The 25,602-nt window shown below is 34.5% G+C and overlaps 1 protein-coding gene across 1 annotated transcript in view; it reads left to right on the top strand.

Annotated features, from left to right (window-relative positions):
- The window catches only part of CCDC73 (coiled-coil domain containing 73), a 73,866-nt gene that overhangs the window by 32,607 nt on the left and 15,657 nt on the right, over positions 1-25,602 (top strand). The window contains exons 3-12 of the mRNA XM_054390746.1: positions 412-558; positions 8,584-8,655; positions 10,607-10,678; positions 11,506-11,541; positions 12,305-12,379; positions 13,097-13,135; positions 18,134-18,269; positions 19,089-19,168; positions 24,683-24,811; positions 25,116-25,175. Coding sequence (XP_054246721.1) covers positions 427-558; positions 8,584-8,655; positions 10,607-10,678; positions 11,506-11,541; positions 12,305-12,379; positions 13,097-13,135; positions 18,134-18,269; positions 19,089-19,168; positions 24,683-24,811; positions 25,116-25,175 — 831 coding nt within the window. The 5' untranslated portion in view covers positions 412-426. The remainder of the gene's footprint in view (positions 1-411; positions 559-8,583; positions 8,656-10,606; positions 10,679-11,505; positions 11,542-12,304; positions 12,380-13,096; positions 13,136-18,133; positions 18,270-19,088; positions 19,169-24,682; positions 24,812-25,115; positions 25,176-25,602) is intronic.

Raw genomic sequence — 25,602 nt, 5'->3', positions numbered from 1 at the left:
TTACTTTTAATTTGTGTTTTCAAGCCAGTCTGAAGGTCTTCTTTAAAACTGAGCCTGCTTACTCTTTCATGGCCTGATATGTTAGGTGCAGTACCTTCATGCCAGCACAGGGCAGCAACTCTGGAAAAAAACCTGTTCTACTTCCTTTTGTGTGCTCATTGCAGTTTTTGTTTAAAAGTAAAACCAATCCAAACACAAAGAGAAAAACAAAAGTAGTAAACTAATGACAAAACTGTTTCTTCTACAATATCACACGTTAATTTAAATTTTACAAATTATTTCTATGACTAGTAGATTTACTGCATTCAGGGTATTGCAATAAGAATTGATTTCCATATTTGCAAGTTTTCCCACTTTGAATATTATTTCATTGATAAACTGCAGAGAAAATACACATTTTTTGTTTTGCAGAAACAATTTGGAGGAATGGATGAAGACTTTAAAACACAGCCACTTGACTCTACTCTACAAAGTCCATCAGAGACATTACTTTCAATTCGAATGCTAGATTTTAAAACAAGTTTATTGGAGGCAATAGAAGAACTGCGTATAAGAAGGGTAAACGTGTTCATATTGTTTTATAGTGTTTCTTACTCTTATTTCTGTCTCCCTGTTTATAATCATAGAAAATGCTGCATAAGTGTGGGTAAACTTCATACTGTCTTTTAAGTAATTCACCAACCAGGATTTTGTTTAAAAATACGGGTTTAGGCAGTGTCTGTATTAGAAATTTCTCTGTAGGCAGCACAAAGACAATAGGGCTGCATGACAATGAATTTGGCTTTCCTGTAATAATGTACAAAGCTGCTACATTTGATCACCAGGCTCTTGACAAATATGGCCAATGACCTACATTACTTTTTTTGCATTTCACTGTAGCTCTTCTCTTTAGGAGCAGCCTTTGGCATGAAAAGGAGAGAAAGGGAATCAAAATCATTGCCAAGTCCATAAGTCTTTCTCCTTTCACAGTTTAACGTACCATTTGCCAGGAAAGCAGTGATTTTTGACTTACTTTTTTTATGTGTACTTGTGCCTTTTAAAATTACCAAAGAGGGCAAAGAGCTACTGTGATGACCCAATCCTCTTTATTTCACCATTTTTTAATTGCTAAACTGTTAGGGCAGAATTCTACAATAACAGCATATTGAGTATTGGCAGGGGTGGTAGTGTGGTATTTTAAAATATGAATTGAATCATCTTGTAGTACTAAGGCAAAATTGTCTGCACTGTTGAAGGCAGCTACATTTTTTGGTGGTTATTTTTTCAGTTATAATTTTCTGTGGTTACTTTTCAGTTGTATGTACATAAACATTTGTTTCCTTTTAGTGTTTTTAGAACTGTCATATTTTTTGAAAGAAAGACTTGAAGTATCTTTCTGCATTTGATGAACTTGACCTATTCAAAATATGTGTATTAGTACCTTTAAAATAGTCATATGGTAGACATGCTTGATTTATGCTTATTTTGCTGTAAGTTAAATGCTATAATCCTCTCTTTAAAAAAACATAAAAATGACTGCCATTAAAAAAATTCCAAGAAAAACAGCTGCCTGATGATACTTTCCTTGTGCAGTATTGCTGAAACTCACCACCATCTGATCCCTAGACTTTTGTAACAATGGTAGCATTTAATCTAGTCTATTTTTTTAGTAAAAAATAAAGATTTAAGAATTTAAAATAACAATTAGATTGTATATTTCCTTAAGATGTGTTAGCTGAATTCCATTTACATTATTAACATTTCTTCTAATACAGTTGATGAGAGCCCAAATGTTTGTGGAGTTTCATCGTTGGGTTTTTTTTTTTTTTTATTTTGTTTTCTGTTTTGCGTCTGATGTGCTACAAGAGTAAGTGACTGTGTTTCTATAAGAGATTGCATCGGAATAGTGAATAATTTTTTTGTAATTTTGTAATTAAAAGGTACAAAAAGATGATATTAGTCTTTTCCCTACTCCAGAGAAAATACTCTTCACTTTGAATGTCCTTCCATTTTTTGCCAGTTTAGCTTTTCTACTCATCAAGTGCCAGTCAACCCGGTGATCCTTCTGTGGTGGATATCCCATTCACTTTATTCAAAAATCTGTCAGTCTTGCTCTGCAATCAGCTGAGTTCATTTTGTCAAGTTATAACAGATGATCCTTTTCTTGAGGGATAAATATAATAAATTTTGTCAGTGTAATGTTGTGGTATAGCAGGTCAAATTGAAAGTCTTTAATGCTCTCTGAAGTACAGTGCATATAGGATAACTGACATTAAGTTTAAGGACAATGTTTAAAAGGGCAAGAAAGCACATATATTGTGTATTGAATTATTTTTTTTCTTGTCCCTAGATCCAAAATAATGTCCTTAGACAGAACAGCATGTAAACGTAAGAAATCGAGGGTGTTCTAATCCTCTGGGGATCTGGGTGTTTTTAGTAGCAGTTGAAGCAGGGTAGGTATTAAATAGCTGAACACAAAGAAGATAAATCTTGGCAATGTTTTTTTTAAATTTTACTAATATTTTTCTTTGGTGCAAAGGATAAGTTGCAGTGACCTGTTTCCATACCTGAAAACAAGACTCTGTGAGGCTCTTTCTGGTCTGAACTGGGACATTACAATGTCTGGCTAATGCTATGGAGTCTGTTATTTGTGCCTTGAGTTTATTAGATTTGATACTCTTTGTAAAAATTACAAATAATAGATTTTACTTATTTCTCTTTGGGCAGTTGTGATATAGGTATAACTTGGTAGTGTTTATCTTTTTAATTAAACTACTTTTTCTTTTTTTTTTAAAGCAACTTCTTTTTCCACCTCTCAAATTTTCTCACATGGTAATTTTTCTTTCCCATAAAAGAAATCTGTGTTGCATTAAAGACCATTAACTTATGCAAAGTGCATAATTTTTACCTATTAAAAATACATCTATTATGTTCAAATAAATATTTCAATATAGGATTCTTTAAATATTTCCTTTTAGAATCCTGGAACTCCCACATCTCTGAATTTTGTAAATTGAAGCTATATTGACTGGTTATTGATAGTTGCCATCCTGCTGTCAATCAGTATATGCAACTTACCAGAACTGAGGATAATCTGTCTGATTTGCCAGGGACTTTCCTACCTGTGCTCACAGTACAGGAATTGTGGAGTCTTAAGGCTTGTGGAATCAGTTCCATGTTGTGGACAGGAGTGCTCTTTAAAGGCTAGCTAGTCCTATCATTTTGCTGTTGTTGACAGTAGGCTCCTTCCCTGTCCCTAATGCTTTTGCCCCTCTTTCTTTTCCTCTGTTTTTTTCTAGTTGCTGTCCCTTTTTGTCTTCTGTTCTGCCTTATTCTGGCTTGATATAAATTAGGTCTCCTTTTGTACTTACTTGATAAAAAAGACAAATCCTGAAAGATGTGGCTCTCACAACACCTCACCTTGAGACTTTTCTGATTGCTGTTCTCAGCAGCTGTGGCTCACCCTAGTGCTGCAGAGATTTATGTGCTGTTCCTTTCAGATAGACTTCAAGTTTATCTCAGTTCTTCTATCTTTGCCATGACCTTGGCTATTATAATACAAGTTCTACAGCACAGTGGGCTCTTTTTGGATTTTCTTAGAGGGAGAATATGAAGGAACTTTGCTTACCCTTAATTACTCTCTCTTAGTTCCTAAAATGCATTTCTGCTTTCTGCCAGCAGTGATGCGCTGGGCATCGTAGCACCATATAGCACGTTGTAGCTATCCGAGCTAATCTGTTCCAGAATGGCAGAGATGACATAACTGTGCAGGGCTCTCATCCTGTTTAGCAGTGTTTCACAAATTAGATGAGCAAGTGGAGTTCAGTATTGAGATGAAAATAAGGTTCATATTTGGAAATGTCACTTGGGCCCAAAAGGCGAATTGCTTTTCGAGATACTAAGTGAAGAAAGTTGATGAAACCATAAACTTAGTTGTCAGAAGGAGCAAAGCAGAACAACTAAACTTGAGTTATTAGTAATGTTACAATATTGGTAGACATGCCAGTGGTGATCATAGTGGTCATATTGGTTGTGCTATATCTAGACCTAAAAAGAACCCCAGAAATGGAAATATTAAGATCCAAAAATGTTGTATCCATGAACTAAAGTTAGAATAAAGCTGTTATAAATATTTTCTCTCCCTTTAGCATTCATCCTGGGAACAAAACTTGAGGAGGATATCCATGTGGTCTACTAAAAGTTGTACTGGACTGCTTAGTTCTTGAAGGGTATTCTCATTATAGTATGAAACATTCAGAAGCAGTAGTTTCTATGGGTACTGTTTGATTGACCTGCATGAGAAATTGGATGTGCAATTTTGTAGGAGGTAGATTATGAGTTCGAAAAAGATAATAAAAGTACCTAGCAGCAGTTTTGGCTGCTTGGACATGAGCCAGCTGTACTCTGTTCCTAAATCTGTTCAGGGTCAAGAATCGAGGGGGCTTGACCAATCCACAGCCCATCTTGTAAAACTACAGCCTGAAGCAAACACTTTAAAGAAGGCTTGACACTTTCTAAAGGTTATAACGAGTAAATAAACCATCAAATTACTCCTCTTTTATTGTTATGGTAGTCTTTTTTTATAAAAACACTTAAATCCATGTAGTCCTAAGGCATCTAATAAAAAATGAACACTTTTAAGGTTTTGTGGGGTTTTGATACCTCATCAAAGATATATACAATATTATTCTCCTAACTGTAATAAAAATGTTTTTGTCTTAATAAACAGATGGTGGAACTTAAAAAAAAAATAAAAGCTTCATAAAACTTAAAAGCTTTCAACTCAAAATACGTAAACTATGAATGTCCTTTGAAAGAAGTAAAAATGATGGATAAGGCTGGTAATTGTTAGCAAGCTCACATTTTTATCATGTAATTGTAATTCTCAGTTTAAGTATTTATGATGTATGTTTTTGCAACAGTAGTTACATATATACATATTTTTGATAGCTTTCAGATTTTCCTGAGTGCTGTTCACTTAACTTCAATTCTTATCCTCTTCTGTATTCAAGGGGCTCACTTAAAATGGAATTTAATGCAGTTTTCAAACTTCTATTATTGTATTTATCAGTTAAATGTAAAGTGCTCAGTACAGATGTGGGAGTTAACAGTTATCAATGTCTTTAATGTGCTGATTCTTAGAACAATTGTAAAATTTTAAATCAAGTTTGTGAACAAAAATTTATTTCTGTGACTATTTCCTTTTCAGTGCCCTCAGGGTTTAAAACAGACATTTCAAAATTGAGATGGTATATATGCCTGATTACAAGTACTCTGACAGTTCTATCATTTATAAAATAATTTTGTTGTTTTGTACTGAAATTACTTCTTTATGTATATACACACTAAAAGCTTGGTTTCATTCTGGTAACTGTTGTATTTCAATAAGTTTGAAATTTTCTTTGTAAAGAATTTGTGTTGATAGTGTCTGTATTTGTTGTTCTCCATTAAAATGTTACATTCTTTCCCCTTTATTTCATGGTGACTTTAATATGGATATATACTTGTTGATCTCCAACAACCATGGAAATTACTGATAAATTTGCCATAAATTTTAGTGAGGTTAGAATCACAGTGCATACCTTAAGGTTTTTTTATCCCTGTTACCACTCTGCCTTCATAGCTCTATTTCATTTCTGATACTAGTTGCAGTGTGAAGTTTGTTTAGTAAATGCTCTAAACTTTTGAGCTTTTGACTCATAACAAATGCACCCAAGTAGATGAGATTACAAAGCGAAGCTGAGACGGTTGTATGCATGGAAATTGAAGAGATAAAGTAATCAATGTGGTTAATTTGCATATTTTCAAAATAGATGCTTGAAAAAATAGCTAGCATGTTATGAAAAAGCATACTAGGGCTCAATTGTGCAGGCACTTCAAGTGTTCTGTGGGCAGGTTTACTGTCCATGAAGTGGTTCTAAACTACATCTGCTGTTGCTTCTGTTGCACTGGTACATATTTTTGAACTCCCCAAAGCTAAATCTGATCCATAGGATAACTGACCACCTCCTTTCCTTTGCTTAATTGTGGATCAAAATTCTTAAATGCTCTTACATATGTTAGTGCCTGCACAGAGGAGTGATAGAAATACACGCTCTGGAGTTAAGGAAGAATATTACTGCAGTACATCTTGATTAGTTTAGCAATAATTTACATGGCCTGTTTAAGGGTCAGAATTTATAATCCTTACTTCTTACAATTTTGAACAAGGCTTTTGTTAATCATATATCATTTTAATAGCATTTGTTGCTTAATGACATAAATTGCTTAAGACTATGCTTCTATAAGAAGCTGTAAGTCAACCTCATTTGTTTTTACCACTCTAGGGAACTTAGGGGGATATATTTTCTTTCAGTACCTATAGATTGGTATCAGAGAACGAATTCATTGTAGCTCTGAGGTGCTCTTTGGTAAGGCAAAACTGAGAAGCATTGATAGTCTTTTCAATTCTCTAAATTTTTATTTATTTTTATTTTTTACTATAAGACATATGACATCTTTAGGTCTCTTCTCCATTTATATTCTGCTGGTATATACCAGAGAAGCAAAATCTAAAGATTTTTTTTTAGTTCTTTGTGAGATAAATTTTAATTTTAAATGTATGTTCAATATTTTCTGTGTAAAATTGACATGAGTAAGGCAAGCAAGTTTTGAAATGCTTCAGAGCAGCCTCCTGTGGATAGAAGCGTGTGTTATTTCTATCCACACATGTGCCTGTAAACTGCCTGTTAATCAAGGAAGTCAGTTTTGACCCTAAAACCTATAAAATATGTCAATGTTAAAAACCTATTTTAAATCACCTTTAGACATATTTTATCGTTTTATTTCTGTTGATAGTACAGTGGGACTATGGATCAAACATTACATTAAGTGAGAATAGGTTGCAAGATCTGTACAACAGTTATGCACAAATTATTGAAACTTGGAATTCCCATTTGTATTCGTTTTAGGAAAGAACTGCATTTCTTGAAGATGCAGCATGCGTTATTCTTTGCAGCCAAAACATTTGTATTCTTCATTGTGTGTATTGTATGCTTCACTGTGGAAGGAGGAAGAACCTCATTTTGCTCTTTCACTGTTTCAGAAAATGTCTTACTTCATTCAGACATTGTTTTTTGTGGTGTGGGTTTTTTTTCTGGTTGTTTTTTTTTTTTTGGGGGGGGGGGGGGGTGTTGTGGTGGTGGTTTTTTTTTTCCCTCATGGTAAGTGTAGTCATTCAGGGTAATGCAAGTTGGTAGAACTTTTACTTAAAACCAATATGAAGAGTGCACATAAAAATACAGCAGTTTACAGAACACAGTTCAAGTATTGGCAGTAATCTTTTACCTCATGCAGTTCAAGTATTGGGAGTAATCTTTTACCTCACACAGTAAGTTTAGACCTTTTTTGAGCATCCAACACAAGACCTCAATACGTGTTACTAGTGAACAAATTCCTCACAATGAAGTCAATCTTACCGTCAAAGTGATCCACAATGTGCAGGGGAAAGGCAGGAAATTAGTCTTTTGAAGCTCAGAGCAACACATTAGTGTAGCTCTCTAGGTCTTTAAAAGGTATTAATTATTGTAACTGTTTACAATAACAGAAGAGCAATGAATTGTTTATGCATCAAAAGCCTAAATACTGCTCTTGTAAGAGGTCATGGCTGTTTCATAGACAAACCTGTTGTTCTTCCTTTTTTGAGTGTTTGTAAAGGAAGGCTCATAAAAGTAGCAACTGTGATTACCAACAGGTAAGTCTCATTTATTATCACAGTAGTAGTTTGATTCTTGACAAAATGCTTCATCAAGAACAGAAGATGAGGTACACCTTTCTCTTACTTGTACATCTTCTGGATTGTGAAGGAAACTTTTTAATAATATTCTTAGATTTTCTGGTAGCTCATTGTATCAAAAAAAGTATGCTGCTTATCCATGATTTCTCTTTAACTTCTTTCATCTGGTAGGTCAGGAGGGTTTTTGGCACAGAACCGTTTGATAAATGTTTCACTTTTTCCATAATAGAAGTAATTGCAGACACAAACTTTTCACTTGTCTTAGGAGATGTTGAAAAGAGTAAAGGTTCAAATGCTTTGAGTTGAATGATTATGATCTCCCAAAGATTCTGAGTCATTAACCATGATTATCTGTATCATTGGCTAGCATTTGATTCTTGAAACACTTATTGCAGCTTACTGAAGTTGTCTTCATCACAGTATTTTGTCATAGTTCATCAGAACATTCAGTAGTGTTTCAACTGCAAAGTCTGGTTGATTCCCTTTAGGTCTGATTTTTCTTGTAGGATGCAGAAGAGAACATGTATGAAGAGGGAACTGTACCTGATAATGGAAAGTACTATAATCCTAGCTTCTAATCTTCTATGCATTTCAATCTAAGTCACTCATTCTGCAAACTTTCTGACCAAAGCAGTTAGAACTCATCTGCTATTTTGCCACATCCAGAGAGCTCTGGTTTTCTATTGTGCTGTGCTGCATGCAGGCACATTCTGTTGTACATACTGGACTGTAAAGGAATAAAGGAAGAAGGGTGTGAATACGCAACTTACCAGAGTTTGATTTGCAGGTACTCCTATATAAATTTGTTTGTTTGTTTGTTTTTTAACTAGGAAACAGAGATTAATTATGAAGATCAAATAAGTAAAATTGTTGTTGAGAAACAGGAGCTTGAATGGCAGAAGGTAACATTCCTACATAATTTTAGTGTTTTAATTGCTAGGATTTGATTTTAATGTGATACTAATATGGTTTGTGATTTGGTAACAGTTCTCCTTTTTAAGGCTGTTGTCATTTCTGATAGTAGAATGTTGGAAGTCAGTAGTTTATTGTTTAGCCATGAACTTCCTATGTCTTTTATGTCGATTTGTCTTGTGTCCAGCCTAGAAATCTGATTAACAGAAGAATGCCATCATAAGAGTTGGTGTGACTGGAAATCTTCAGTCAAAAGGGATGTGAATATTGAAGCAATGACATTTGACTTAATATGAGGCATGTTGACACATCAGTGTGGGGGAAGATATGCAGCAGCTTCTCTGTAGAACGCTTGGCTTTGGCAAGTGCAAGTAACAGTGCAGTTGTACAAACAACTTCACTTGCAGTGTTCTGCAGGTGACATTTAAAAAAATATTTTAAACAGAAACTTATGTTAGACATACTCAAAAGTGGTTTGTCTGTTTTTAAACACTCAGAATGAAGTTTTCAGTAAAATAAGTCTAACGTTCTTTTTAGGGTTAGGGCTGCTGAGGTTATGCTTTCATAGGAAATCCATTCCCTTCTCTAATACAATCAAACCTATGACCCCTGTCACTAGGTCACAAGATAAAAGGCTTCACTCTGTATATTTTACGATCACAGAAAAAACAATAATTTCAGCTCTATCCTTGATCTTGGAATATTTAACATCTTAGTAGTAAAGGAAGACTATTTAATCTTGGAGTTCATCCTAACCATCTTAAATTAATAATCCTAACTATGTGTCTTTTCCTTTTTTTTTTTTTTTCTGAAAGATATATATGTGCACACAGAAACAGGAAACTTTTTGTCTTTGTAAAAGCAACAGTGCTTTCAGTTTGTAACCCTTCTTTGCTTTTCTTAACTTAGCATTGCAGTTCTTAATAATCTGGGTTCAAAAGGGATGATTTCCCTTCATTCTGCAGCCTCAACAACAATTTAATTTACCATTAATAAAAAGATGGGACTTACTAGGTGAAATTGCTTTTTTTTCCTGCACTTTGCATTTAACATCGCCACATGGCAAGCCTAATGTGAACAATGAGTTGTAGATTTTAGGAACTTCATGTGAATACATATAATGCTCTGGAACTTCAAAGGAAGAAGATAATATGAGTTTTCATTCTGGACATTCCACTAAGACAAAAATGTGAAGTATGACATTTAAATTGGATTTGTGACCTGATGGTTTCTGAATGCAGAATCATAGTGACCTCAGTAGTAGTAGTAAGTAGACAGGTTCCCCTGGTGTAAAAAAGATTCTGTTGCTTTTTGGGGTGGTTGTTTTGTTGTTGTAGTTTTTTGTGGGCTTTGTTTTGTTTTTACTTTCAGGGATACACTTTCAGTCAACATTTCTCTGATTCAGCCTATATTTTACACTATCATCTTGCTCTTAGTCCTTCCTACCCTCCTTTCAGTTCTCTCATGGTAGTTTCTTAAATGACTAAAAAGTAACTGAAACAGAATAAGAAATTTTTATGTTTGAATAGGATTTTATTTGTTTTCATGGAGACTAAAATTAAAATTCTATTTTTAACTACCTGGAGCTGTCAAGATGCTATCTTAAGATGGCAGCAGGTGTTGGATTGTTTCTGCAGGCTGATAGGGTAGGTAAGAGCTGCTTATAGAAGTCCAGCAGCAATTAATCTGAATTCCAGATTAGAGGTGGGAATTCCAGAAGTGAGAATTGTTACCTATTAGAAATTAAAGAGAAACTGCCACTAAAGAATGATTGCCAGTTAACAAATATCTTTTTTTAGCCTCCAGGTTTTGTTTCTAGCCAGCCATGTCTTTCTAAAGATATTCAACCAGGAATCAGTGGGGGTTTTTTTTGGTGAAATGTATATATAGCTTGCTGTAAGACAGTATTTAAACTGCACTATTGTTAATTTGCATGGGCAGGAAACTCTGCAGCATCAGACAGACACATTGTACCAACAAAACAAGGAAACTATGGCAGCTTTTAAAAAACAGGTAGGAAAATAAGGCCTTTAGTTTTGACAATGAGATTTTAAAGTATAGTGGCGCAATAGCAAGTTATCAGTTAGTATTAAAATACTTTTCTGTTGCTTATAAAGTGCTAAAATACATATCTCAAAGAAATCAGGTCTTTTTTTTCTTTCTTCCAGACACAGTGTAATGCATGTATTTTGACAATTCTTCCCAGTAAGCCACTCTTCCTGGGATTTTTTCAGTTTTGAAAAATTCCTAGGGAAGATAATGCTTCTTTTAATCTGGTGTTTGGTTTTTTTTTTTTTGATTCCTATGTGTGTTGTGGTTTTTTTTCCCACCTCACTCTAAGATAGCATGTCCTCTGCTTAGGTTAGGTTCATAAACGATGGTGAAAGATCTGCCACATAACTTAATCTGTTCAACATTTGAATGTGTGTCTCAGTCTTTGAAACTGGGGTTGTGGGTTTCTTTCTCCATAATCTATAATCAACAAATGAGTGCTGAAAGACCTTGCAGAGAACAGTCATAGGAACTGAAACTTTTGCATGTGGTGATGAGAAATTTATCACTAATGCTCCATCGCAGTCATATCGCACAAAGAAGAAAATGGCAAGCAGTTAAGCTTTCTTTCTTTAAAAATTAATTTGAGATTTCCAGGCTTAGTGCTTGTGACTCTATAGTTATTATAGTTAAAGAAAAAAACCCAGGAAGTACACTATGCAGGGTAATACCATTGAATTATCTTGTCAAGTTGCACAAATAAAATCAATCCCCAGTGCTGTATTGATGTGTTGTAGCTTGGATTTTGTTTGTTTGTTTCTTTTTCTTTCATGACACTGACAATCCAGTTGCAAGCAAGGATGTTTGCCATGGAAGAAGAAAAGGTATCCTGTGTTACAAAATCAGAGCACATAAGGAAATCATAATGTCACAAAACTTAGCAAATGTGCTTTAAGTATAAACTAAGTATGCCACAATTAAATTATTTTTCTTGCTCTGGCCTTTGCAAAAGAAATTTCCTTATGAGATTTGTTACTTTTGTTTGGTTGGTTGTTTATGCCCTAGAGAACATTACTTGTGAAATGTCACTTTAAAATCCTCTTATGCTAAGTATCAGTTGGAGAACAACAATTTGAATTGCTTTAGTAAAACCAGATTTTGGTAGAGCTTTTATTGATTTACCTGAGCCAGTTTCCTAAGGAACCTGAAGCAAACTGAAGTAGGATTTTCAGTTTCATCTTTGCAGATAGGAAAATCTGAGGAAGTTGTTTCTGTGAAGGCCTTGCTACAGCAGATTAGAAAATTGATTTACCTCATACTTTCTTTGTTATTTAGTATCTCAATTCTAAACCAAAGGAATTTACTAATTCTGCCTGTGTCAGGCTTGTGTCTCTCAAAACAGAAAATCTTAAAACTTCCTAACTAGTCATAAATGGTGAAAATATACTATCATGTTTTCACTTTTCTTTTTAAAGCAATAGATATGTACATTTTTAGATTATTTAGCAGGATTTTCACCTGTTTTCACCAATGAATTGTTCTGCCATAGTGGACTGATGCTTTAGTTTTGTAACATTCCTGTTGATAAATTCTTGCTATAAATGCATTTATTCTGCACAAACCCTGAAGTACAGCTTTTGTTGAAAGGGAAAATACCAACTTGCTGTAGAAACAAAAGAAAAAGAAATTGACGGACTGAAAGAAACATTAAAAGCATTACAGGTAAACTATTATTTTTGTTAAATAATGTTGCTTGATATGGAAGTGGTTTGGTTTTATATTTTTTTGCTGGTAAGAAAATAGTTTGGGTTTTCATGATGGAGTCTTTAGGGCTTTCTAATTTAATCTTTCTAGTACATGTGCACCTCACTGTCTATCATTGAGTTTCTCTTCTAATCTTCAGTGTCAAGACTAATTAAAGTTAGCCTTCCAGCTAAAATTCTTTTCCTTCAGAAGATCTGCAGAATCAAAGTCCAAATAGCATTGAAATGTGATTTCTTTGCATTTCCAGAGTTTCCCCCTTTCTTTCTATTCCTATTGTGTTCTTACCTGTCTGGAAACCCTGGTTTTAGACTCCTAAACAGAAACAAGTATTCACACTAGACCTCCAACTCACAGCAGTACTGGTGGTCTTTATTAGTTCTGTTTGTTTCACAAGGAAGTGTCTGTATTTACCACTTAATTCATGGCTTTCCACTGCCTGTAAAACCCACAATGCACACAGAACTTACTGCTTGGTGTTATTTCTGTATTGTATTTATATTGTTACATGGTGTTGGAGCGGGTGTGGCAGTGATTTAGTTATGTGAAATAAAGGAAGGCATAGGGACATACCTGGTTTGTTTTAAAAAGGAATGAAACAGTAGAATACCTAAATATGCAGGTTGTTGTTGGAAAAACTCTAACTACAATTTAATGAATACTTCTTTCATTTTACAGATTTCAAAATACACTTTACAAAAGAAACTGAATGAAATGGTAAGAAATTAATACAAACAAACAAACAAGCTTTAAATAATAATGACTGTTTAGAGTATAGTGCAAAAAACCCTAACTCGGCTACTTAAATGATGTATGATAGTCATTGAAAATAACCAAAATAGGTGATGTCAGCTTTGAATCTGAAAAACTTTCAGACATGGTAGTGGTCTTTGCAGTGCGAAAGCTGCTGGTTAGCATGTGGAATTTTCTCCCCCTGCATTAAAGTATAATCGGTACATTTGATCTTTTTATAAAGATTTTTTAAATTATTATTTCATAGACTGTTATTTTAATAATGTAATTATATTGTTTTTCTACTTGTAATAGCTGGAATATTCATCTCAAAGTAATAGAAATTCCAAGCAGGTCTTAATTTTATTTTTAAAAACTGCTGATGTTTTTCTGCTTTCTTTCTCATTCCTCTTCTCAGGATTACTTCTTAACATCAGTTCCCCTGAGCAGTTTAGATTTCAGCCAGCCCAGCTTACTCCCTTTGACACAGAAAATAAATTTATACAGAGTGACAGCATAGTCACTCTGAACTCTGTTGTCTGTTTTAGGAAGTGAAAGAGTGAGCTGTAGAAACACTGCTAAGCTTGATTGAATAAATGCTGTGAAAATTCTGCTGCTGCTCAACTGGAAAGAATAAAGATAATATTGTCAGACCATTACAAACTGTGATTTTAATTAAGAAGCTCAAAAAACTAGGGTCCAGTTTAGCTTTAAGTACCATGACATTTGTACTGAAAGTCATCTTCAACGCTACAGTGGTTTTACACAAAATATGTTGAAATTGAATAATGTGCCCTCTGACCTGGGAGATAAGGCTACAAGTTAAAGATCAAAGGCAACATAAAATGTTTTGTCTTACTTCACTTTTAACTTGTATTTATTCTTAAAATACATCTGATCTAAAAACATGTTTTAAAATATGCAAAATTAATGAACTTACATCAGCTCATTTCATATAATACCTTTATTTTGTAACTTGCAAACTCAGTCTTCTAAACAACTGTGAAAATTTGGTTCACAACACCTTTTCTGTAAGCTGGAAATGTATCTGTGCTGCTTACAGAAATATCTTCCTTTCTTACAAACTTTCAATAATTGGCTATTTGAATAAATATTCAAACCAAATAATAAATATTAATATTGAAAACACTGGGGTACTGTGACTTCGATACAGAGTATGGCTATTAAAAATGCTGTTGAGCTGGGGATGAGAAGCTATTAGAAATCCTCTTTTGCATGTAGCACTAAACATGACACATACGACTTGGCCATATTTACAGAAGGTGGTCTGATATGAAATGATGAATACAAAAACCCAGAAGATAAGCAGCAGTGAATTCTTTCCTACAGCCTTATGCAGTAGCAGGCTAATACAGTTTTAGACCATGCCAAATTCTACCAACTTTACTTCCTGGATAGTTGCACTGAAATAAATAGCATGTTCTAGGGATCAAAGCTGTAGTAGCCCATGTAGGCTCTCTTAGTCAGTTATCACAAATGGCAAAATGTTTAAATGTGAAATGGATGAAATTCCAAACCATTTGTTTATCTGAGACTGACTTCTACTTCAATTCTAAGTTTTTTAAAGACAGATTAGATGATGCCCTGGTTAGTGTTTTGAAAGTAAGCAGATGTGCTGGTTAGTTTATATCTGGCACCTTACAAAGCCTGCCAGTCAGCAAAGCAGCTTTTGTGTGTGCTGGGGATTGAGCTTGCATTACTGATGTAGCATTTTATTCTGGTTTTGTTTCTTTAATTCTCTTCTTTCAGTCTAGTATATACAATGTTAATATTCTGCATATACACCTTGTTTAAATATGTTATCCATTTTATTTCATGTGAAAATTGTAGGCTTGCTAGAATTAATACAAGCAAGAGTTCTGAAATTGTGGAAGGTTTTGTCTGATATTGAAAGACTTTATAGAAACAAAGAAATAAAGGATTTCTTTCTTCCATCTTTCCTTTGTTTCCACAATAAGCGTTGATTATTGTGTACAGTGTTGTCACTGCACCTCACTGCATATGGATGGTAGCATCTACGCAGTCAGGAGGCTACAGGATGATTGCTAGTTGTCTTGCTAGAATATGCCTCTGAGAGCAGGTTCTATATTGTATTCTTTTTCTTGACATTGAAATAAAGTAGGAAAATGGTCTTGGTCATGTCTTGGTTTTTGCCTTCATTAATTTCCCAGGAGCTGATACAATGCAGAATGCTAGAACTCTCTGAAGGTAGCATCTGTCTATGTGTTCCCATGTTGACTTGCATTGTCTGATCCTGGGCATGTATGAGTCAGCATTTAGAGTTGTCTTTTGCAGTATCTAAAGCTTAAATATATATATCATGGTGCTAAAATATGTAAAATATATACAAACAAAACAAGAACAAACAACTGAACAACCAAGAACTGCTTGTTTGGGGACCAACTCTTGTGTGCAGTTCAGAAGAGCAAATTTGGAGTGCAAGTTCTGTGTGTAGTCAGTGGGGAGGCATCAAAGCATCACTGCCTACAGGATAGTGAATCAGTGCATCAGTGTTAATGGGTAAAGTATGTGGGGTGACTACCTCTGTGAATGACTGGTTTCTCTTGATGACTCTGTATTTGTAAACCAAATGTTTGTGAGACAATTTAGGGAACCTGCAGTCACATGCAGCTTCATTAAACTCTAGCTTTATTAAACTCTACTACTCTTCCAAAAAGAGGGAAGCTGCATCCAAATAACCCACATCATTTGCAGCAGATAAATTCCTGATCTGTGCCCGGGAACTGCTTACGTGAGTGCTACTTGGCACAGGGCAAAATGTCTCAGGGATATTTTAACATAATAGGCATTTCCTGAGAGCTTCCCTGCTGACATTTAGTTTTCTAATACAAAAGTAGTTGTGAAATGAATGAAAAATGAATTCCTGTAAAATATTTTTAAAATGTAATTTTAAAAGTTGGTTTATTCTTAGTAACCCAATATAGGAATGTTAATTTCAATTCCTTTCCACATTTTTTAGGCGTTTGCCTGTAATTATACCACATTATTTAGAAGTAAGTGAGATGGAAGTGGTACAGTATAAATTAAAAAAAAAAATATTGGTGGGAATTGAAGGATGTATTGTGGGAAAAAAAATTCTATTTGGAAGATTTAGAATTGGCAGCTCTTTGCATACTTTTCACATGAACTTGCCTTAGGTCTCCATACCATTACATCTCCTTTGTTTCTCTGACACTTTCACCTCCCAATTGCCACCTTCTGCTTCACTGAGTAACTCTAACTAGTGACTCAATTTCCAGAATATCTTTGAGATATGAGCAATTCCTTCTTTGTCTTCCTCCAGTCACCTACCTGACCCTGAGCTATTTCTCTGGTCTAGTTCCACCAAGAAATCATTGTGCTTCAACAAACCATATGGCCACAATCAATTCCACTCCCCATCCCAGCTTATCTTTATTAGTGGTGGAGAGTAGGGCAATAATTCCTGTTCTTGCAGTATCAGACATTAGGAAGAAGAACCAAGATTCTGTGGGTCCTACTTCAACTCCAGGGTCATACCCTCCCTACCCTGCAGTGTCTCTTGGTGTTTCTTGATTGTCTTCTATGGAAGAATCTTTTAAGGTCTTTTTCCTGTCAGCAGAAGAGTCATATATTCAGGCATTTATTTTACTGTGCACTAAGCCTGGAGAGCGTCTTGCCATCAAAAATCAATTTTAGAAAAGCGGTAAGCTCTTAGTAAAACTCCTGAGGATGTAGTGGCCCAATTCCTCTTCCTACTAGAAGGAGCCCTTGGAAATAACAAACAAAGTGTATTTCCACTTTTCTAGAGAGGAAAAGGAACTAACACTGTCTTGCTGACTTAAGAAAGAAATTGGGAGAACACTAAGAAAAATCCTTGTAAAAATGAAAGGTCTTGCCACAGGCTGTTCAAGTCTCAGATTAGCAATGCCTTCCTGTTCATCAGGCTCTCAGGATGACAGAACAAATATAATTTTTCCTTTCTCTTGTTTTTGTTATAAAATTAATATCCTAGCAACAGTTAAGCACAGTTCTTCAACAGTTTACTTATGATTATGAAAAAGAGGTATATGAGCATTCACAACCTTCATTCCTTGCAAGTGATTCTGTAAGTGCTGGTATTCCTTTACCAGTGCTTCCATTATGCTTTTCCATTTGCTTTAGTGTGTTTAATTTCATACCTTATAAAACATGAGAAATTTGTATTGTATATCCTGTTTTGCTAGCCTTATGTTGGTCATTTCTTTTGATTACTATCAGCTTTTATTATCCTCTGATGCTTGGACATGTATTGCATTTGTTACTGTATGGAAATGGAGCCTTACAGAAGCCAAACAGACTGGGCCAGATTCATCCTTGTATAACTTGAATTTACACACAGGAATGAATTTGTCCCAATTCATTTAAATTGCTGTGTTGTTCTACTGCAGATTAGAAATAGATTAGATGTCTAAATAGATGGATGTCTTTTCTGAGGATTTAATTTAACCCACTCTCTTTAGAGAAAATTATTTTTAAAATTGACTAAATGGTACCTACAAAGTTATTAACAAAAATGCAGTATAAAGAAGGACACAAAAAACCCTTAGTGTATATGAAAGAAAAGATAACAAATAACTTTAAAAAAAATCAGTGGCATGTATTTTCAATCACCCCTTCAGATACAGATTAAGTAACATGGTTAAACTACACAATCAAGATTTGGGAACAGTTAATATAGTTCTGCAGACATTTATCTGGAAGTTCCCTTAACTATAAGGGACAACATAAAAATACATCACAGTGCTTTTCTGATTATCTAACACAGAGGTGAAATTCTCTGGAGTGAGGTGCTATTTGGAACTGGTCATTAGATATGATACAGACAACTGAGATACTCTGAAAATGATTTTGCATTTATGCTAATATGTTAAAAAGCATTTGGAGAGATGATGTATACATGTCAGTTCATATCATTAAGTGGACCCTTAACGTTTCTAACAGGATCAAAAATTACAGATGCATTTAACAGCGAAAGAGGAGCATCAGAAGAAACTGAATGAAGTTGAGAGGTGTTATGCTACTATTGCATCTCAGTTTGGAGTCGTGAAAGGCATTCATGGAAAACTAGAGCACAGTGGTATGTATGTCTACAATGTCCTCCAGTTTTTGCTGTGTTTTGACAACATGAAGGCACCTGACGATTCAGAGAAAGAGCAGCTACTCCATGCCAAGCAGCAAATATTACAGCTGGTAATTACTGTATCTCAGCATCTTCAGTGCCAGGCTATGCAGCAGGTTATACAGGCCATGTAGCTCTTCTGCTTTTTGCTGATGCACTACTACAGTTGTGTGTGCGTGACCACATAGTTAATTATATTGATTTGAGTTCAAAATAACCTAGCAGCAGGCCCACCCCTTTCAAAACAAACAAGCAAGCTTAATTTGGATCGAGTTCCTGGTATGAATAATTTTATGCAGTTATCATTGTTACACAGATTCTGTCTCTATAAATCGGTACCTTATTTTTATTTATGTGTTGAAACAACAAAATTATTTGTGAAACTACTAAACCACAAATCTTATTCCATATACTTTTATATAAATACGTAATTTTACTCTGTAAAATAATAAAGCTGATGACTTCATGTAATAAAAATATCTCATTTAAATGAAGTTTAGTACCTATCAATTTGACAAAGTTGACAAATCTGTGTTTCTGACAGCAAAGTGGTAAATTTATATACAAACATCACAGTGTTTGAGTAGAATATGGACTTGTGTATTGTTTTGTGTGCCTGTGGATTTCATCCATGTAAACACAGACACAAGACATAAATAAAATGAAGTGTTATTTTTTAAGGAAAGGGAGAAGTAGTTACACATACATTGCAGTTATAAATCAAATATTCAAATATGAAAGCTTTTATTAACATGTTTTAACTTATTTTTAATAAAGTCCAGGAAGCGATACAGCTCAATAAGAAACTAACATCAGTGAATAAAAGACAAGAGACTGAAATAAGTAATTTGAAGGAAGTAAGTATAATATGCATTTCTGAATGTATAAATGGGATTCTCTCAGACTTCTACAAGCTGCTGTAGCATTAATAGAAATAGTGGGCTATGAGCAGAACTGTTCTTCGTACTATGACTCATAGCTACGTTTTTCTTATGCTCCTTTGCAGAGGTGCTTCAGATGAATGCCAGCTGAAATTGGAACAGCTCTGAATAGTTTCCATAACTTGGGATTTTTTTGTTTACCTCTACATCATCCTACTTGTTTCTTGTTAATTATTAACAACCTCTCTTCTTTCCATGCTCTGTTGTCATTTCTTCTCTCATCTGATACAGAAAGGTTGCAGTGGTGTTTTTGGTTTAGTTAGAGAGAACATAGTTGCCATAGAAGCAAGCTGGTAGCTTGACCATATGTTAGAAAACATTAACTAAATCAGCATCAGAAATGGGAAAGTTTTATGACAGGCAAACTGGGACATTAGCTAATAGTGGTACAATGGACAAAGAAGTTGTCTGGTTGTTAAGCTCTTTTCTGCCCTCATCTCTTCAGAAACTATTATTTGCCAGGTATGTGTTTGAGTTTCACTCTTGATCATATCTAATAATGGGAAGAATGAAGTTCTCTTTTCTCTTTGAACTGTTTAAATGCTGACAGGAGAATAGCAAAGGCATCCTCTGAAATCCAAATTGTCCTGTAAACTCTGTATCTTTCCATATGACATATTTCCTATATCTCCTTAACTTTCTATTCCACGTTGCTCTTCATGGTTTGTTTCTCTGAGGATTTTAGGCAGGGAACAAATGTGCGATTGTTCTGGGCTTCTTGGCCTAACGTTTATCTTCAGCTTTCAGAAGAATGCTTTGGACTACCATGGAATTTTTGCAAAGTTTGCAAATTTCTTGCAAAACAAACAGGGGCAAGGGAGAGCATAACTTGTAAATGAGGAGAAGGGACTATGACTTGTTTCATTCGTACCTTCTTTAGTGCTTTAGTTAATTTTTGTAACATGAAGATATTCTAGCCATGGTATAGATTAAACAAGGGTTCAATCTAGATTTGTTTAGTTACATACTAGAAAATGAATTGGCAAATTCAGTGTCAAAAAAGATGAAACTTTGAAGTGACTGATCTCAATGATTTCAGAACTCCTACCATGACAAAGCAGACTGAGAAACACAGTAAAACTAAAGCAGAAGGCTTTCTCCAAAATTCTGAAATTAATTTCTAAATAATGTAGGGTTTATGGCATTTAGAAGCGTTTATTTAGTTACCTAATCCAGCTTATATGGGGGGTTATATATGATATGTAAAAACTGTGTGTATTTATCTGAAATATTTGATGGATGGAAGAGCAACAGAAAAATATTGGAAGTTGTCAGTGGTGATAACTTTCCACTCTGGAAAAGCCATGTTTGTTAGAATGCAAATATCATAGCCATGAAAGTCTGAGGACAATTGGTCTAGTGTTTATTTGGTCTACTTCATCTATACAATTCCTTTAAAAAAAGAGGATAAATAATTAGTATGTGACAGAAAGAGGGACATTAATCTAAAATTGAGCATATTCTTATTGTAAGATACTGTAAATATCAAAATCAAGGCGTTTGAGAAATTTTTAAGCATCACAGTAAATTATGTTTGTTGCTTTTGGTTAAGAAACCAAGAATAATTCATTACTTAGAATTCTCTGAGGGTAAGTAATTTGAGAGGTAAGTAAAGAATAATGTTTAAGAAAATTTTACATAGTGAAATTCATGAGTAACAGAGGTGTACAAGATAAACTGATAGTGATTTATGTACTCTAGTAATCAAGCATTGCTTGATCCATCTTTTTTCAGCTGTACTCTTGATTCTTAGGGTCATAGGTGATGAATTTAAATAAAATACTGTTAGATAAGCAGAAGGGGCCAACTGAAACTTAATCTGGCTTCCTTAGTTCACCAGGAAATGCCTCTATTGCAGTTATTTCTGATTTTCTTATTGATTGTTTAGTATTTGACCATCCTGTTCTGAATGAAGGTGGAAAACTGAACTGGAATTTAATTTCTTAGCATTTTAATAATCATTATGCTAGAGCACTTTGCTCTGGCAATGCCTTATTTTGCAAAAACAATAGAAACAACAAAAGTGGAGGTTTCTTTGTAAGTACAGTTTTAGAAATAAAAGTTGTATATAATAGAAAGAAATGCTTTTTTCCTCAAAATGCAGTAATACTGGGAAAACAGAGTTTAAAAGGTGTAGTAAAACACCCCAAAAATAAAGCCCTTTTTCAGTGTTCCCCATTTCGAGAATTTGCTTGTAAGATGTTTCTGGAAAGTTATGTAGTGAGAGAGTGCATTTATGCACTGAATCTGTAATGACCCCCGTTAGCTCAGCATAACTTCTGTTTGTGAAGGGTTATGGACTCCTTTTTGGGTCACTCTGCAAAAGAATAGCAAAAAAGTGCCTGAACCGGGTAAGAAGTGAGCTGAGCTAGTTTAATTTCGCTGTGGTTACCTTGTATTTAGCCTAACCATTGCAATAGTGGTCTTAAAGCTGTCAAGTGTTTCCCTTGTTGGGAGATGCATCTGCTACAGAGCTGAAGGGACCTCCAAGAGATACAAAGCAGTGAGAAAACTTTGATGATTAGAAGAGTTTGGAAGAGGGATTACTAGGCTGTTTTCACTTGCTGCATAGCTGAAAGAAGTCATGATAGCAGCAGCACAAGTTGGGACAACTAATAAAGCTGTTTTTATCTGCCATGGAGACTTGACTGGCCTCTAACAGCTCTGACAACTTGTGGGTTCAAACTTCTTTCGCCTGTAGCCTCAGTGCTGGAGTGGGAACAAGTATCCATAGTACAGAAATCTTAATTTGGCTGTCAGCTCTTATCACAGCCATTACTTTGACTCAGGCCACGATGATCTCACACGTTTGTTCTTAATGGGAATATGAAGTTAGTGAATGCTATTCAAATTTATGGATAAAAATAAACTAATCTGCAATTTTAATGAAATTGCAAGTATGTGGTAGGGTGTTAAATACGTACAACAGTAAACCTGGGTTAAACTGAGGTTCATTCTGCCCAGGTTTACTCTTCTGGGATTTGTGGAGAGGAATATTATATAGAGAGGTTATAATTTCCTTTTGACATTGCCTGCTTACGCATCCAGTTCCTAAATGGACTGTGGCATAATTTCCTTTTCAGTAACATTTATTTAAGGATTTGAACATTTAGACATTCAATGTGGTAGAATTCTTCTCAACCATTATGAAAATGCACTGAAATCTGGCCAAGAGAAAGGTTCTTTAACTCTCCTGCTTAAAAACCATCTATGCTGCTCAAGGCCTGAAAGATTACAAGAGAGTTGTACTAATCTGGGAAGAGCAAAAAGGTGTAGTTGGAATTTTGGATTCAGTTAATGTTTGTGTAAGTATCAGCACTGTCTTAGGAGTGGTTACTACTGCCCATGCTGGCTGCTTTTCAAGCCCCATACTACCTCTCCATGCTGGCATGTGTATTTGTGTGGCCTTGAGGAAAAGTTGAATGACAGTTTTGTATTGATCAGAACTGCATTTTACAAACAAAAAACCGAGGAAGCTTTAGCTTAGATCAAGTAGCAAAAGGAAGGAGTGGGACTACTTTAGGGTTTGTTTTGTCTTTGTGTGTTTCTTTTGTTACACTCTTGATTTAATGCTGCCTTTAAGTGCTTCTGAAACAATGTCTGTAAGTGTTGACAGTGAGCCACACATCAAAAGAATGAGTTTAAAGCCTTATTGTTCTTAGTATTCTCCCAAAACTGATAAAATTAATTTCCAGATTCAGTTTAATTTATAAGATTTTGAATACTGCTGGTGATCTTATTAGTGAGAGAAAGCTATTATGAGAAAGACACATCCATCTGCTATATATACAAAGAAGAAAATCTAGTCATCATTTTTACCCCAAGATCATGATTTACTTAGTGTGACTTGTTCTTCCCCTGTGACAAAATAAGCAGGAATATTCTTCTGGACATAAATTCTGAGTTTAGGAAGATAGGTAGTATGAGGTTCATAGCAGGCTTTTGCACCTGCTTGTGTGGCACACAGCCTTGCAGTTGTGCTCTGTGTAATATTATTCCAGTTCTCTGTACAGACTGGTATAGTTAACCTTTTCATTTTTACGGAGTTAAAACTGCTTGCACCTTCTGTCACTTAAATGTAGGAATTCTACTTGCATATTTCATTACAGAGCCTTTTAGTAAAAACAGTGGAACTGATACATGTTTTGATGGCAAAAGATGGCAGAAGCCTTAGTAGTTTACAGAATATCACAACACTAGAGCATTGCTGTCTTTGGGTTCTGTAATTGATTCTTCAGTTACACTTAGTACTTACTAGATCATTATAGATTTATTTATGACTAAATATAGAAGAAATAAGGCCTCTAGGGAAAAAATATTTAAAGTAGTACCTACACTTGTATTTTCTGTAAAGCTTTGTGAATTTCAGCTGCAACATAATCTTTCCTTTTTCTTTTGTACTGTTGTATGATTTTGTCCAGAACAGTTAAACCATTGGTCTGTGATAAGATGGAATTCCAGTTTTGTGAAGAAAAGTTAAACAGACCAAACTTAGTTGTTAGATAAAACTATTACCATTCTGAACGCTTGGTTCACCACTATGGCATCATGAAGAATTCTTGATACTATCTGTGAACAGCATTCATAACCTCTGCTATTCGTCTGAGTAAACGTCAGGGTGCTCAAGGAGAGAGCGATATTAAACAGACTACCTTGTACCAGAATGGGAGGGGTGGGGGGAGAACGGGGCACAATATTTATGACTCCAGGAACTATAAGTTGTAATTTAATGAGATCAAAGCATTTGCTGTTTATTTGCTGCACTCGAAGCTTGGAATAAACTGGTTAGGAAACAGATAGCAAAAAAAAAAAAAAAAAAGAGAGCAGGATATTTAAAAGATTATAAAGACTATAAAATCAAAGGCATATTTTAGATGAAAAATTATGTTGTAGAAGCCTCTAATATAAAATTAATTTAGCATTCTCCTGAGATTAAGTAATTAATGTTTCAGGAAAAGCAAAGATCCTCCAAATTTATAGCCAGTTCCTGTTTTTACCAGATAGTTGCTGTTGTTCCTTTCTTCCTCTTGATTCCCAGGAACATGCACAGTAGTAACAGTAGGTACTTTATTCCTGTTGTATATCTTGGCCTAGGAGGTTTTACCAATACCAAATCAGTGTCCATCTCTAGTATACTTCTTGGAAGATAAAATAATGAAATGCTTAAGTATCATAAATACATCAAACAGTAAAATTAGCACAATAACATTTTAACTCTGGGAAAAAAAAAACAACAAACCTTTACATTTTAACAAAGGTTAAAGTTTAGCAAGTCAGTCTTACGAATTTCAGTGCCTCTAATTTATTCTGTTGTTTCTATACACTATTTAAAAGTAGGGCAGGACTTGGGATAGTTTAAAAGATTTGTCTTTGCTTTGAATTGCAATGCCTATACTAGATGAACTATTTATATGTGTTTCCTGTGTTAAGGAACTGAAGAAAGTAACTACAGACTTGATAAGGTCCAAGGTCACATCTCAGTACAGGGTGGGAGAAGAAAACATCAATCTTGCAGCAAAGGAAAAACAGTTTCAAGAACTGCAACAAAAAATCAGAATGGTATTTTGGAATTTAAACAAGTAAAAATTTTAGTGAATGTTTTCTGTTCTTTGTTCAGCAAACCTCATGGCAATGATCTCTCTGATGCATAAACAATATAATAAACCTGTTTCCAGAACGACCTTTTCTAGGGAAGTAACTATGTTATGAATAGAATTGTGTAGTTAAAAAAATAAATAATTCCATTTCTATAAATAGCCTCATGATGATTCACAATATCACATCAATACAATATTACTGAAGAAATGGACAGCAATTTAGAATGTCTTTTACTGGTCTTTATGCCTTTTTTTTTTTTTTTAAGGAGACGGCAGTTACTAAAAAAGTTCAAGAAGAAAACACTCACATTAAAGAAGAAAAGCTGGTGAGTTGTTAATACAAATTTGCTATTTCAAAATCACTTAGGAATATATGTGCTATATTTCATATTTAAGTTTCCTCAATTATTAGACTAAGCTCTTAAAAATATTTAAATTCACTCGTTTACTCATCAGAAATATTGCAATACTAACATAAATAGGATCTTACTGCTCCGTTTTTAGGTATATTACTAGAACAAAGTCCATTATTTTTCACTTTATTCCAAGCCTTAACTTTTGTCTTTGAATTCAGGTAGGAGAAATTTGATCTGCCCATAAAATAGTTGTTTACATATCAGCTCAGCAGACATAAGCGACAAGATTTGCATAACAAGCTTGCTCTTCTGCTTTCTGGTTGCCAACAGTTTACTGTAATGCCAGTTAAAAATTGGAAAGATGTGTCAATCATATATAAAGGAAATGATGTTCCAT

Source organism: Indicator indicator, chromosome 21 (assembly GCF_027791375.1).
Source record: "Indicator indicator isolate 239-I01 chromosome 21, UM_Iind_1.1, whole genome shotgun sequence".
Taxonomy (NCBI): domain Eukaryota; kingdom Metazoa; phylum Chordata; class Aves; order Piciformes; family Indicatoridae; genus Indicator; species Indicator indicator.
This window is presented reverse-complemented; position numbering and strand designations above follow the sequence as displayed.